Source organism: Lathamus discolor, chromosome 1 (assembly GCF_037157495.1).
Source record: "Lathamus discolor isolate bLatDis1 chromosome 1, bLatDis1.hap1, whole genome shotgun sequence".
Taxonomy (NCBI): domain Eukaryota; kingdom Metazoa; phylum Chordata; class Aves; order Psittaciformes; family Psittacidae; genus Lathamus; species Lathamus discolor.
Genome location: NC_088884.1, coordinates 50,370,141 through 50,384,345, shown reverse-complemented (window position 1 = coordinate 50,384,345; position 14,205 = coordinate 50,370,141). Strand labels below are relative to the sequence as shown.

Below are 14,205 nucleotides of genomic sequence, written 5' to 3'. Positions count from 1 at the left end.
GAAGATGTACAACAGAAATCTAATAGCATTATTCTCCATTACTGAGTAAAGTCCTAGGGTCATACAGACCGTGAAGCATGAAAATTCAGACATTTTCATCACACAGAAGTTAAACAAGCTTCTTTTCAGTTACTGAAGTGTTATGTTAGTAAGGTACACTTCCAGTATTGCATAACTACATTATAAGGAGAGTACCTGGCCTGTGTCCAATTTGGTTTCTTCTAACATTTCTGCAAGAGGAAAAGCTGCCACACACTGAATTTTAAATTATTTCTAAATTTAGTAACTTTCTTCCCCAAGGCAATTTAATTTCACTTAATTTGACTCTGTAATCTGGAGAGATCATTGATACATACCAATTTAAAACCCACTGTCTATAGGGCCTGTCCCTCATAATATTCAGAGCTGAGATTTTAGTCTCCAGTCCAAAAAACTAGGATGCCTCCTATTTGGAGTAATTTGCTGTAGAAGCTGACAAAAATTAGACCTTGGACATGGAAATAAACAGCTTAACTTGTATCAGAGAGCCATCCTGGTAAGTAAGACATAATCATCTGTGTAGCAACATGCTTCATATTCTAGGCAATACTTACCTAAGCCCTACTCTGAAGTCAAATGACAACTGTGGGGAGCAAAGGCCAGGGTCAGTGCTCAAATCTTTAATAGCAGTTAAAGACTAGCAACAAGAACCTCAGTCTAAAGTATTGACTGGTGTCAAATGGCTGAAGTGACAGCCTAGTCTTCACCAAACTTTACTGTCTTTAAACTCGTCCTCTGTTGGATTAAGCAGGAAAACAATTCCCTGATGAGAGCAGAGAAATGCTTATCACTTACACTACATCCCTTTGGCATTCACAGAAATGCAGTGTAAGTTCACCTACAGGAACTGGGAGTGTTAATTAAGATGACTGCATGCTTTTGTGAATGCAACAATGAGTGTGTATGCTGAGGTGCAGCTAGCAGAACCTTATCCAACATGTCTTCTTTATTTGTTTTTTTATTTGCAGTCAAGGTTAGTGGTACTGTCCACTGTAAGAGAGTAACACTATCAGGATTAGGATTCTCCACTATTCTTTTCCCCCAGATTTTTCCTACAGCAGAGCCCTCATTTAGCACAGAATAGTTTTTAGCCTCCGATTTAAATGTTCACATTTCCAGTCAACATAAATACTTCTTTCAGTTATCTAAAAAACCTAGAATAAGTCAGTAAAGGCAGCAAGGTCAGACACAAATGCATCTCAACTTGATCTTTACAGCCAAAGGTTTTAGTTTCCTAGGATCCTTTGACATTAACAGAAGATTAATGCATTCCCAGAAGGTACCCAGCTTTACTAGATGTAAAAAAAGTTTTTGAAACGTAGGTGGATCTATATCACTACAAAGAACCACCACCTCAGCAGTACTTAAAACAGCAGTTGTAAAACTCAAGTTAAGAATTCACTTGTGGGATCCCAGACATAAGCATTACACATTATTTTCTGCTGATGAAACTAACACTCACTGCAGTCATGTGGAAGCTAGCAACAATGATGAACAAAAGGATGATTATATCACATGAAATCATTCCCAGCTTAGCAGAATGGTTTTAATCAGCATTCTTTGTTTAGTTAAGGCTAAACATAAAATTCTTAATTACTACTAAGGGATAAATCAGGTTGCTGGTTCTGGCCGTGTACCATAAAGCCAGGAATTTTTTATGCCTTCCTATGTATATAGTATAGACTACTGCTAACCTGATCAATAGTCTACTGAGCTGGGTTTATATATCTGTTAGCTTTAAATTACCCTTTTAAGAAGCAGAAACAATACACATTAAAATAGATCAGCTCTGGTAGATGGGCTTCACATAAGATAAACTTCCAAGCATCACAGCTTGGAAGCTCATTTTGGCAGTTACCCAAGTCTCCACTAACCCTGGAACTGAAGCATTTTCTTAAGCATCTTTCCCTCTATGCTTTATTCTCCTGTAACCCCACTGCTTTTACAGGCCGAATACAAGGGACCACACTAAGTTATATCCCCAAGACTTTCAGGTGCACAATTCCTTCCACCCAGTAACATTAAGATTTAAAGCCACAAGGGCACGAGGCATCCATCACTGGGTGTGCTAGCAAAAATGTACTCAGTGGTAATCAGTTTCTATAAGAGCCAAGAACCAATAGCTAGCAGTTAGAAGACTCTGTGGTACAGCTGAAAAGAATTTCACACAGATTCTTTCAATTATGGTAGCAAACAATCTTGCACTAAATAGCATATTTTTGGGTTTTGTTGTGTTGTTCTTTATTCCATGTAGTGGATGTAGTTTTCAGGTGTTTCCATCTCTAAGTGGTGAGAAAATGCATCTCACATTACCTGAATGACTAGGCTATAAATCTAAAGATCACTTAAAAACGAGGACACCAAAAAGCTGTGGTTAGTTGACAGTGCACTCATATGCCAAAGAGGTGCAAAATCAACAGCAAAAAGCCAGCAATTCACCTTCTCTTAAGACAAGATAATCAAACCAGGAGAAGAGAGATCTAGGTTGCCTGGACACCCAATCTTTTCTGAGGATGTTCATGTTCACACAAATTAAGTACTCCACTGCAAAGCAAGGCTGCAAAATCTCATACACCTACATATTTTCTGGCCTATGCACACCAAATTTTACATCATAACCTCATTAGGCTCAGAACAATGGAAGTACTTCCCCTGCAGAGAAATCTGTGTCTGTATCTTTGAATGCAGAGAAAGGAACGAGATTTGTGGTGCATTACTTGCTCGTGATCATGTCTCTGAAAACGCTTTACTCTTGATGACTCCTGTTCAAAAGATTTCCAAAGTACATAGTAATGGCATCAAATCTGCTTGCCTAGTTATATTGTGAAGTTCATCTTGCTTCAAAGACTAAGGTAAAGCTATTATTTCCGTAAAACTGCCAACCGAGGAAGCAAAGCTGCAGAATTCAGCTAAGAGAAGAAAAATTCTTCCACTAAGACTTACTAGCCAAGTTTTCACCTTGTTTTCAATTCCCGGAATAGCAATGACCTTTTGAGTGCAGTGAGGAAGAGAAGCTGTTAGCCAGCCTACTTGTAATAAGCACCTATCGATATGCTTAACCAAGACGTGGTTAACCAAGAACCCAAAGGTAATTACAGAGCACATGGCACCATGGGACTTGCTCTCTATAAATGCCAAGCCTGAAGACAAACAACTGGACATTTCTAGAGAAAGATGCCAAAGTTTTGGCCTGTTTAGTGTTCTCAAGTCAAAAGAAACTTGTGAAACAGTTAGCTGCCATATATTCCAGAAGACTAAAATGGCAACAGCTCCGAGTAATGTAAATTATAACCACAAGTTATTCCTCTCTGTATTATTTTTTTCCTCCCCATATCAAGCACTCAAAAGGTAGAAAATGGCTTACGGTTATACAAAAATATCATTGTTTTCTATCTTCCTTAATTGTAGGGCATTGCAGCTTACCAAAATAATTGTATTAAAATGCAGGTTATGTTGAAAAGACAAGGCTAATGTTGAACCTTGCTACACAGAACAAATGCCCACAGTTGGATTCTTTTGATTTCAGAGTAGTCATCCACAATTTGAATGACGCAACAGCAGCAGAAGCCACTATAACCAGCTGCAAGGTGTTTTTCTATAGCAGATATATAACTTGCAAGGAAAAACTAACTTACAGTTGAAAAGATACCATTCCAATTCCACAAAAATTTGTCATTAGACATCTTTAAGCTCTACCCTCCCAGCCTAATCACATCTATTCCTCTCTTCCCCACTGCACACCCCATTTTCTTCCGTCATCATTCCCCCTAATCCACTAGCTATATCCAACTTAGTGTTTCTGTTACCTGATGGAGATAGCCAAGTTTGCCTTTTTTTATAGTAAAACTGGCATAAAGGAACAACTTTCAAGAGGAAGGGAATCAACCTCTCACCTCCAAAAGACCACTGAGCATGTGTGGTTCAGTTGCCAAGAACACTGTATTGCTCAGGTGTACAACTAACCACCACACAGAGAAGGAAAGGAGGAGGCAGGTACATGGAAGATAGGATTTAGCTCCCAAGCTCTATGAACAACTTCAGATGTACCAGTCTGAGTTACAGGAAAGACTGTAAAGGCAGTAAAAGGTACCTCTCAGGTACAAAGCAGTCTTGAAATGCTATCAGAGATAACATATGTCCTGAATGTTGTCACAGGTATCAGGAAACATTAAGGAAAAAATCCAACCCTACTTAGGAAAGAAAAAAAAAAGTCAACCAAAACCCAGGATCCATGTTGATGGAAGTTAATATAGCATAGCCTAGCACAATCTGTATGGAAGCTTCAACCTAAATGGTTGTTCTGCCAAAGCTACAAGCACCTGAAAGGATCACAAAGCTGGTTTAATCCAAATACAGCCGGAACAGTCAGTCAAGCCCTATGTTTTGTTTAAAAGTGGCCATAAGCAGATGCTCAGGGAAGACGACAAGTAGAAAATATTTTATTACTCCACAACACTTCCAACCTCCAATTGTTTCCAGCTCAGGAGCTTCCTTAAAAGTACTGGGAAACAACTCTGAATGCTACAATGGAGATTTACTGAGGAGCAAGAAAAAGCACCTCTTACAAACCCTGGATTGTATTTGCAGGATTCACCCTATGAATGAGCACCTCTTACAAACCCTGGATTGTATTTGCAGGATTCACCCTATGAATTCCTAGGCAAAAGCACACATCTCCAATTAGACAGCACATGTCAGCCTGCTACTGTAGTTAAGAGATTTCATTTATCAAACACTTTCTGCTATTTTATGAATCACTCTCTCATTTCAGTAGTTCTGAAACAGCTTCTCAGTTCCCCTACAGGTTACTGGGGTATCCTTGTCCTACAATGTCATTGTCTCTCTTTTCAAGTCCATAAAGTTGAGGAATGCAATAGAGCTTTACAACTTGCAGTGCCAGACAGGTAGCGTTCAGTAAGAAACATACTTCTGCCTTCCTGAAAATATTCTTGAGCGACTGCTGACAGTCCTCATTCTTTACTGCAACCATTTTCAAAATGACATTACTATTCTGCAATAACTCTGTGCACATTGCATCTCCAGGTTAAAGAACCTCGGGGTCAGATTTGACAGCATTTTAAAGCTATTAAAGTCAAGGCTGCAACATCTTTACTTTCTCCCTTACACAGGCACAATGACTTCAGGAAGCTAATCTGGCTGAAAATTAGCTTGTACCATTAAAGCCTAGTTTCCAGCCTGCACATGCTCAACAATGATCAGTACAGAGCCATACGAGGATCAGCACCATACAAACTGAGGTGTGCTTCACAAACAATAGAGTGAAAAGGAGTCCCCAGCTATGAGGAAGGTTAAAAGAAGATTTCGTCTCAGTGAACAGGAACTGGCAGAGCAGCAGAGAAACGGCATAGCTAGCAGTATGTTAATCCTAACACACATTAACTTCGGCACAGCATCTTGAAATCAACCCAGAAAACTTGGTTCTACATAATATACTCGAGAGTCTGAAATATCCTCCCAGCTTTAAATAAAGATAACTTCCTAAAGCAGCAGCATGATGCTTGGACATCAGATCAGTACAACTTTATCAGCATTCTGAAGATGAATGATAAACATATACATATATTTTGATAATAATTCAAAATGAGACCTGGAAACTATTTTTCCTTTGAGATCGTCCAATTTTAAGGCAATATATCAATAGAGAGAAAAACATCAGCCTTTTTCAGAAGAAGTTGTACTTTAACTTGTAATTAAAATTTTATTGTTATATAGATCTTATTTCACCTGAAATTCACATGTTTGGCTAACATGCTGTAGTGATGCAGAATCCAAGTACCTTCCTCTGACTATTTAAAGTATTTTGTTTTGTACTTCGACTAAAGTGCTCATATCAGGAACAGACAGCACTATACTACTATGGCACACCAGTCAGATCACATTTCCTCACCTCAGCAAGTACTCAAGTCACCTGTAACATCAGATCTCCCCCTAAGCTTTAGTATGGTTTGGACAATCAGATGTGACAGGTCTCACGATGTAGAGTGAAGGGTGTGGATCTTCCACCCAGCCATATGGCAGAAGGAGATTCCTGGCTGCAAAATATCCTGCAAACAAACAAGAAACCCCCTGCCTAGTGTCTATAAAGGAAATTTTACTTCTCATGCTGGATCAGCTCCCCAGTCCTCTTAACAGTACATTCTTCTTCCCTTATGCTTGTCAATACAGACGAAGAAAGAAAACACAGAAGGCAGTAGAAGACCTAAAATTCACACTGTTGCCCATGTCTTTTAACTTTAAACCATGGCCTAATCCTGAGCAGGAGAATTTGGCTTTACCAGTTACTCGGCAACATAATCTGTTTGACTAAGGGATCAACTTCCAAGCACTTGTCAGAAACAAGAGTGCCAAGTCTTTGAGAACCTTTCAGCTCCAGGTAAGACATGACATCGTTATTCCTTGACAAGCACCAATTACCTGTTAGCCTTTTTTGCCTTTGAGATACTTGAGAAAACAAAGAAACATAACTTTCAAGACAAAATTTGTTGTAAAATATTTATGTTTATAGGACTGATTTCACTGAAGTACTTAAGCACCAAGTCAGCTTTTTAAGTGTTCTACAAACAATACTGGAAAAGCTACATAACAACCTGTGGTCTGGGAACTCACATACCTGCAAAAGATGTTTTAGAAAACGGGGCTTCAAATCCTAGCTAGACACATCTGCGTATAGGTGTATGTATTTCTGCAAAGGCCTGCTACTCTGCTGTTTTACAGAAACTGGTGACCTGGAAGTTTTGAGCACCACGGAGTTAACTGGGGCAATTCAAACAGAAACTTAACCACCCATTCAAATCATCTTAGGTTTACTTCAAGGGTGCGAGTAAGCTAGAAAGGATATTCTCTCAAGGATCTAAACACTTACAGATATTACTAGTTCAAAAAGACAGCACCTCTAAACAGGGCAAAACACAATATGCTTTGTTTCAGGACACCTTAACCTGATGTTGGACAGGTAGAGCCATGTTTCCTTCTCCCCTCAGCCCATTTTAGGTAACTATCCACCCCATTAAACACATTTATATGGCACAGACAAGGAATAACATAGGTACCAGGAAAAAAAAAAATAATCAAGACTTCACAATATAAACCAGCTCATGGGTGACTGATTTCAGATACTGCAAAGGCATGAGTGAAGACTGAAGCTTCCTGGTGTGGTGGACAGCTGAATTCCTACGGCTTTGCTGAACTTGCAGGCTTCTACTGCTCGCAAGCAGCAGCAGTTTGTCAAAAAAGATCCCAACATGAAAGCAAGATGCATATTGCATATGTCTGCAGAAAGCTATTATCCCTACTTCCATAAACAAGGCACATGTCTTACAAGTTTGTTACCTCATATAAATCCTACCACAGCAACCTAATATTCAGTTATACTCCTGTATGTTTAGCAGGGCAAGGACATGAGATGGAACAATTCAAAAACACAGTGCACCTTAAGTTTGTATTGAAACATGTATTCTCTGGTATTTTAAAATATGCCTATATTCTATTAGGCAATCACAGATCAAGCTAAGTAACCTGAATCAGCCCAGGTTTTGGAGAACCTGCCAGCCTTAAATATGGTGCCATGGTTACTACACTTCAAATTATATCTGAAAGCACACATTATCTGTGCTTATACCCGAGAGCTTACGCTGAAGGAGAGAGAAGTGAAATGGCAAATTCTGAGTCAAGTATGGAAGATCTTTCATCACTACACAAGTTTATTTACAATTCCTAGAATGCCCCATTTTGCCAGGGTAGCCAGGTGACACTTCTGGGCCCTGGTTTCATATATCAGGTTACATTACAACAGGTCTTTCTGGTTTTCGAATGATCTGGACCAATGCAAATAGGAATAACATTATTTTTACTGCACTATCCTTCCTAAAACCAGTGCTAACATAAAGCAACAGCCATATGAAACTGAAAAACCCCACAATTTTTTAAAACAATGAAAGCAACCACCAGAACAAGGTGATTCTTACAGAAGTGTTTCTTAAATCTTGATATTCTACAGCCCAAGCAATAAAAATTCTCTAAATCAGACCAAAAAGGAGATACAATACTAGGAGCCTATCATTTTTAACTCAAAGTTACAAGGCAGCAATTCTTACGCAACTGTATGCCTTGCTGCAGGAAAAGCCATAAATCCACATTTCTCAGAGCGTGTGGCAGTACAGTTACCCTCACTGCTGTCTCAATAGTAACAAAAAACCCCATCTATTTTCAACTCTTGTACGAGGCTTGTTGTGTAACAACAAAAATGACAAAATTAAAAACCGAAAAGCTTCAAGACTTCTTTTTGTGTATGAAACTATTTTGTTAGATCTGCCAGTAGCAACTGCTGGCTGAACACTAAAGTAGGGCTTTCAATGCTATATTCAACTGCATAAAGCAGTGTTCCAGACGCCAAAATCATTAGAACAGACTCAAGTTTTATATTCAAGGTATTTAAAAATAACTGCTCATTTACTGGTACAATATGTAGTTGATGGAAGAAAAATTAAACTAGCTTTTAAAATTGTTTTAGTTACCCAAATGAACACAAATATGTTTATTACTATTTGCTTTTCCTGCTTTAAAGGCCTGCCTCATTTTCTGCTTTGAGAGGCAGGAATTTCCTTGCCTACCCTCTGCCCAGATCCTAGGACAGCAGCATTTTATGTAAAACCAGTTTTTGCACAATGCATAAGCAATTCCAACCCACGGAAGCAGTTGGTCCTCACAGACTGACAGAGGTTCTCCTGCAGGCTTATCCCAAAACTTCCATCCACATCTAGTTGCTCAAGAGAGACTTGTATATCCTCATATACAAGTCCACTAGCCCATCCCAGGTTGCTGAATATCATCAGCTTTTGCACACACCTAACAGTTTCCTGCTTGTTCAAAGAAAGAGCCTGCAGCCCCCCCCCCCCCCATTTCATGCCACATAACCTTGCTTCATTTTTCATGGGATTTTTCCTGCTTCATTTCCAGATTTTTTTTTTCCAAACAGACAGTGCCTGCAATTACTGCTTCATTTCCATTAAGAACAGAAAGAGCCAGCACTTAAGCTCTTACCCAGCCACCTTGCTCTCTCTTCAGCCCAAGTGACAACACACAGAGGCCAAAACAAGCAACACTTTGATGATAATAGTCTAAGAGATCTTCTAAAACACTAGAAAAAACAAAACCCAAATTCCAAAGCTATTGGCCACGCTACTTGTCTATTTGGGCTTCCTCCAAGATTTTTTATTATGCTTAAATCATACAATATTACAGCATGAAGGCTAATAATTCTAGACCAAAAATTGCTACACAGCACTAAATCGGCATATGTTGAGTCACCTGAAGATAGAAAAAGGAAGGGAGGATTTCTGCTGTGGTGCACCTGGACAATCATCAGTCATCTCACAAGTAGATGCTTTCATCTGCAACACCAGCTCTCAAGACAAAGCAGAAGCTTTTGACAGGTTGCAAGACTGTGGGCAAGCCCAGTTTCCAGACCGTAACACCCAAGAGAACTGACTCAACAATTTTAAGTCTGGGAGCAAAGACTGCTGGTAAATGTAATTGAACAGGGTGCGATAGCTGCAGAGCAGGATTACAAGGGCTGTGTTTCAAACTGTCTGCAGGGACCACCAGACTGAGTTTTGCCTTGCAGTATTCTATAGCCCACCTGTGCTTCAAATTAAGAAAAAGAAGTGAACAGAAAACAAATGGAAATACAATATGGTTTTACCAAAAACATCCTTTGTTACTACAGTCTTTTTCATGTTGCTTCACAGTCCATAAAATTCAGCTGTAACACTGGCTTCAACAAGGCCATAAAGGTAGAGCAAGAAGTACAACAGAGATAGGAAACAAACTAAGAAGCCATAACATACAGATTTCGCTAGATAATGGTTAGCAATAGAGATATTAAAAGTTTCTGTGACTGGCATGATTTTCATTGGTTGCAAGCACAAAAAGCTGTAACTGAAATTTGTAAGTCTCCAAATTGAGATGCAGTGTCTGTAAGCCATGGTATTAACAGGAAATTTCATGCTGAAGTTGCAGAACAAGGATTACAGTTGCTTAAGATGGACATATTGCAAACCTAATGCCCAGGATGCTAGTCCTGGTACAAATTCAAAGTTCACAAGGTGGGACCGAGTAGAGACTTAAATACCACCACTAATTACAAGATGACAACATGATAGCTTTAAACCCATGGTAAAGACACGTCCTATCACAATGTTTTCTCCTAGTACAGCTGGAAAAGTATTAGTAACCTTTTAAACAACATGGTGAGATGCCATCTACAGCAACCACAACTTCTGCCCACATTAAAAAACTATGGCTGTCAAACTGAGGGAAATGAAAGAGCTGCCATGACAGTCAGAGTAAGAGAAAACTGGTTTTAGGAGATGAGGCTTTAAGACTTCATCAAAAAAATGTTAAGAAAGGAAAGACTGCTACAGATGAAATTGCTAGAGATGTCAGAAAGCCAAGTGCAAAGAAGGAGGAAAAAAAGCTAAAGCACAAGCACAACCAGATATGGACTGGCCTTTCAGAAAGACAGAATGAAGTAGGAAGACAGGTTAATTCTAAGATTTGTATCAGAAGATTGCTGCAGATACTCATTCCTCCAGATAGAAACGAACCAGCTTCAGCTGAAAAGCAGAACATGATCTGTTGAGAGAGTCTTAGAGACAATACCTCCAAATAATAAAAAGTTAGCTTCTACAGGAGTTCAGTGTTTCCCTCTTCTTCCAATCACCCAGACACTCCCTTTGTGCTCCTTTACAGCAGACAATTCCTTGTATTTAAAAGATCCCTGGAGATGTAGGTCAGCTGAAAATCAATCGTACAATCTCTAGAAAATTAGAAAGGAAACACTGAAGACATTCACATGGAGTCTGAAGTAGACCAACACAAAAACTTATTAAGACAACAGGTTTCAAGAACAGAAACATGCCTCATCCAGCCAATTCAGGGAATGTGGCTGGTGCTACAAGTTAATCACAAACAGCAGTCAGGCATCAAACTTCTAATGAATAGGTTCTGTATCGATATAGATGGAGGTAGCACTTGGGAAACAGCTCATCAAAAGCTCAGGATACTGCCACTGCTTTTCTGGAAACAGCTTATCAGAAAATGATTTAAACTGCTTCCTCACTTTAATCTATGTCCGAAATCTGACTTGGTGTTATCCCATTCATTTCATCCTCAAGTGTGCCTACTTGCACAATGCCAAAACCCAGCCTGATGCTAGCCATACAGGTAACTCCTGCCACAACACCACGAAATGCTCCAGGACAACAGGGTTAAAACTTAAACAGGGGAAGTTTAGATTGGATATAAGGAAGAAGTTCTTTCCTGTTAGGGTGGTGAGGCACTGGAATGGGTCAAACAGGGAGGCTGTGAATGCTCCATCCCTGGTGGTGTTCAAGGCCAGGTTGGACAAAGCCGTGGGTGACATGGTCTAGCGTGAGGTGTCCCTGTCCATGACAGGGGGGTTGGAACTGGATGATCTTAAGGTCCCTTCCAAACCAAACCATTCTATGATTCTACAAGAAGTGTCAGCATCCACTGTTCTTACTCAGCCCAGCAAAGCTACTACACCACTATCCTCAGCCTCAGAGGGTGCTCCTACACACAAACGATTTTTTGAAGCAGCCAGTGGTCTCACTGGGATGCAAGACTGAAATAGAACACAAGTAATCACAGCAGGAAATAAAGAATGAATGAAAATCATTGACAGCGCAGACCCCAACCATGAACTTCCAACTACAGTTTGGTGCAAGAAAGCCGTAACAGCATCTCAGGTGTTTCAATTTTAAACTGGAATAGCATCCAAAAATACCTAGTTAAGACACATAAATGGAAAAGCACACTGAAGTATCAGATATGTTGCTGAAACCAAAGAAAAGCTAGACCAATAGCAAAACAGAGCAAGATTCCTGCTGGGCACTCATCTTTATAATATTAGGAAAAGATGATCAGTGTGGTTCCAAGGTTGCATTTATACCAGAAAGGGAAGGGCATATACCAGAACATCATACAACATTTTTGCTTAAACCCAAGGGCCCATGTTTTGAGACAAGGTCTCTCTCTGCTGTGTTACATTGCTTAGCAGATGTTTAAGCAAGAAGTTTGCCACACTGGCAGCTCAGGCATACAGACACTATTTGCTGGAAGAAGCTAAAGGGGTGTGTGTGGGGGGGTATGAAACTCAAATCCTAACCATTTTAGTTATTTTATAGCTATTAACCAACAAAATGAAAACGGAAAACAGTATGTTTCCAGCCTGGGATAGTCTGTAAACGCATTGTGCAATGAAGACATCAGCAAAACGGCCAGTGCAGTTGACCTTGGCTAGGCACACAGGACAACTTTGTTGCCACCTCCGATTCTGCTGCAACATAAAACCCTGGCTCAGCGCTAGTCTCCACAACCAAACCCGCGGCGCCAAGCCCCCTCCCGCCCCTGAACAAAGCGTTTTTAAGCACCATTTCCCTCTCTTGGTGGGAAAACGGGGTTTTCTAAACGCAAGGATTTCCTTAACCCATACTAAGGAACGGCGGGGGTCCGTCCTCGCTGCGCCATTACACAGGGACCCACGCTGCGCGCGTTACGACACACAAAGGATACCGCAGGAGCCGCAGCCGGGGCCCGATCCCGCCCGGGCGCTGGTGCCACCTTCCCGCCCCTCAGCCGGAGGGGCGCCGCCCGATGCGCACAAAGGAGGGCGCCGCGCACGTGGGCCCGCGCTCGCCGCACCGCCCCAAGATGGTGGGCGACAAGCGAGCCGAGGAGCCGCCGCGCCCGCCCCGCCCCACGGCCGGCTTCGCGCAGCCCGGCTCGGCTCGGCCAGGGCACCGCAGCCGCCCGGCCCGGCGAGCAGGGGTCCCGCACAGCCGCTCCCTACCCCGGCCCCGGGGGGACTCTAGCGCGACTGCGCGCTGTGGGGTGCCCCACGGGAGGCGCCCGCGCCCCCCAGCCACACAAAGGGAGGCAGCACCGGCGGGGGACGGTGGAGCGGGACCCCCGCCCGAGCCGGGCCAGCCCCGGCACCCCCACGTGCGCGGCGGGCTCACCTCGTCCTCCCGCTCGCTGCGGAAGCACAGGCACGCCGCCCGCTTCTTGTAGCCCTCCCGGTCGTACGTCCGCGTCTGGTTCGGCTTAAATTTCATCATAGAGGCGGTGACACGCCGGCTGTCCCCGGCCGCCGCCGCCGCCACGGCTCCGCTCTCCGAGCGCCGCCGCGTCCCCGGGACGCCGGCGCGGGCCCCCCACTCAGGAGTGGGGCAGGAGTAAGACCGGCGCCAGCCGCCGAGCTCCTGTCACAGCAGCGCTGTACCACCGCCCCGGGAGCCGCGCCTCGCCATGGAGGCTCCCCCCGCCGCCCCGGCTCGCCCCTCTCCGCCGCCGCGGCGGCCGCCCCTGCGCCCACTATTTAACTGTAACACACATTCCTGCGCCCGCGCGCGCCGCGCCGCACCGCGCAGGCGCCGGGCGCGGCAGCGGGCGGGCCGGCCGGCCACGGTGGCGGGCGGGGCCGCGGAGCGGGGCGAAAGGCCGGTCACGGGGAAGCGGTTGGCGTGCTTAGTCACCGGCGGGGGGCCCCGGGGGGAGGCTGGGCCCTCCGCCGCGGCCCTCGCACCGCCTAGGGCTGGCAGGTAACCGGCCTGCCGCGGTGCGGGGGGCTCAGCCTCCAGTGTCGCGCCGAGCCGGGCGTGTATGAGGTGATGGGTGCGGTGGTGCCCCACGGGCTTGTGCTACCCGGGGTCCCAGTGAGGAGTGAGAGGCCCCAGATAGGTGTGCGGCTGCCGCAGGCTCCGCTCCACCGCCTCCGGGCTGGTGCCTGGCGCGGCGTTCCGGGCGCGGCTGGGATGCGGCCTCGCTGGCAGCTTCTGTGGCAGGGAGCCCGGCGAAGGTGTGCGAGGCGGGCGGCTTCCAGCTGCCGGCGCGGTGGGCGGGGATGCGCGCAAGGCAAGGGCCGTAATGGCAGCGTGGTTTTGCCAATGTAAGTTACGCTGGTTTTGAAATAACTTGTTTTTAGAAGAGGCTGGTGTATGCAGGCTGGGAAAGCAGCAGCCTATACTACTTATTTATTATTTTTTTAGTAAGTAACGTTATTTGGGAGCTGAGGATGGACAAAAGGCCTACATAATCCTGCTAACAGGCCAGGAAGAAGTCTGC

At 43.6% G+C, this 14,205-nt stretch overlaps 1 protein-coding gene across 5 annotated transcripts in view; it reads right to left on the bottom strand.

The window, feature by feature from the left end:
* The window catches only part of NUDT4 (nudix hydrolase 4), a 29,124-nt gene extending 15,655 nt beyond the window's left edge, over positions 1-13,469 (bottom strand). The window contains exon 1 of one of the 5 annotated variants that reach the window (XR_010610680.1): positions 13,101-13,463. Coding sequence is in view for 3 of the 5 variants with exons in the window: in XM_065670246.1 (XP_065526318.1) it covers positions 13,101-13,199 (99 nt within the window). In the remaining 2 variants the exon portion in view is untranslated. Of the gene's footprint in view, positions 1-10,719; positions 10,817-13,100 lie in introns of those variants that run through there. The other 4 variants (XM_065670246.1, XM_065670221.1, XM_065670236.1 and 1 more) reach the window with 4 other exon arrangements.
* Between the last annotated feature and the right edge of the window lie 736 nt (positions 13,470-14,205).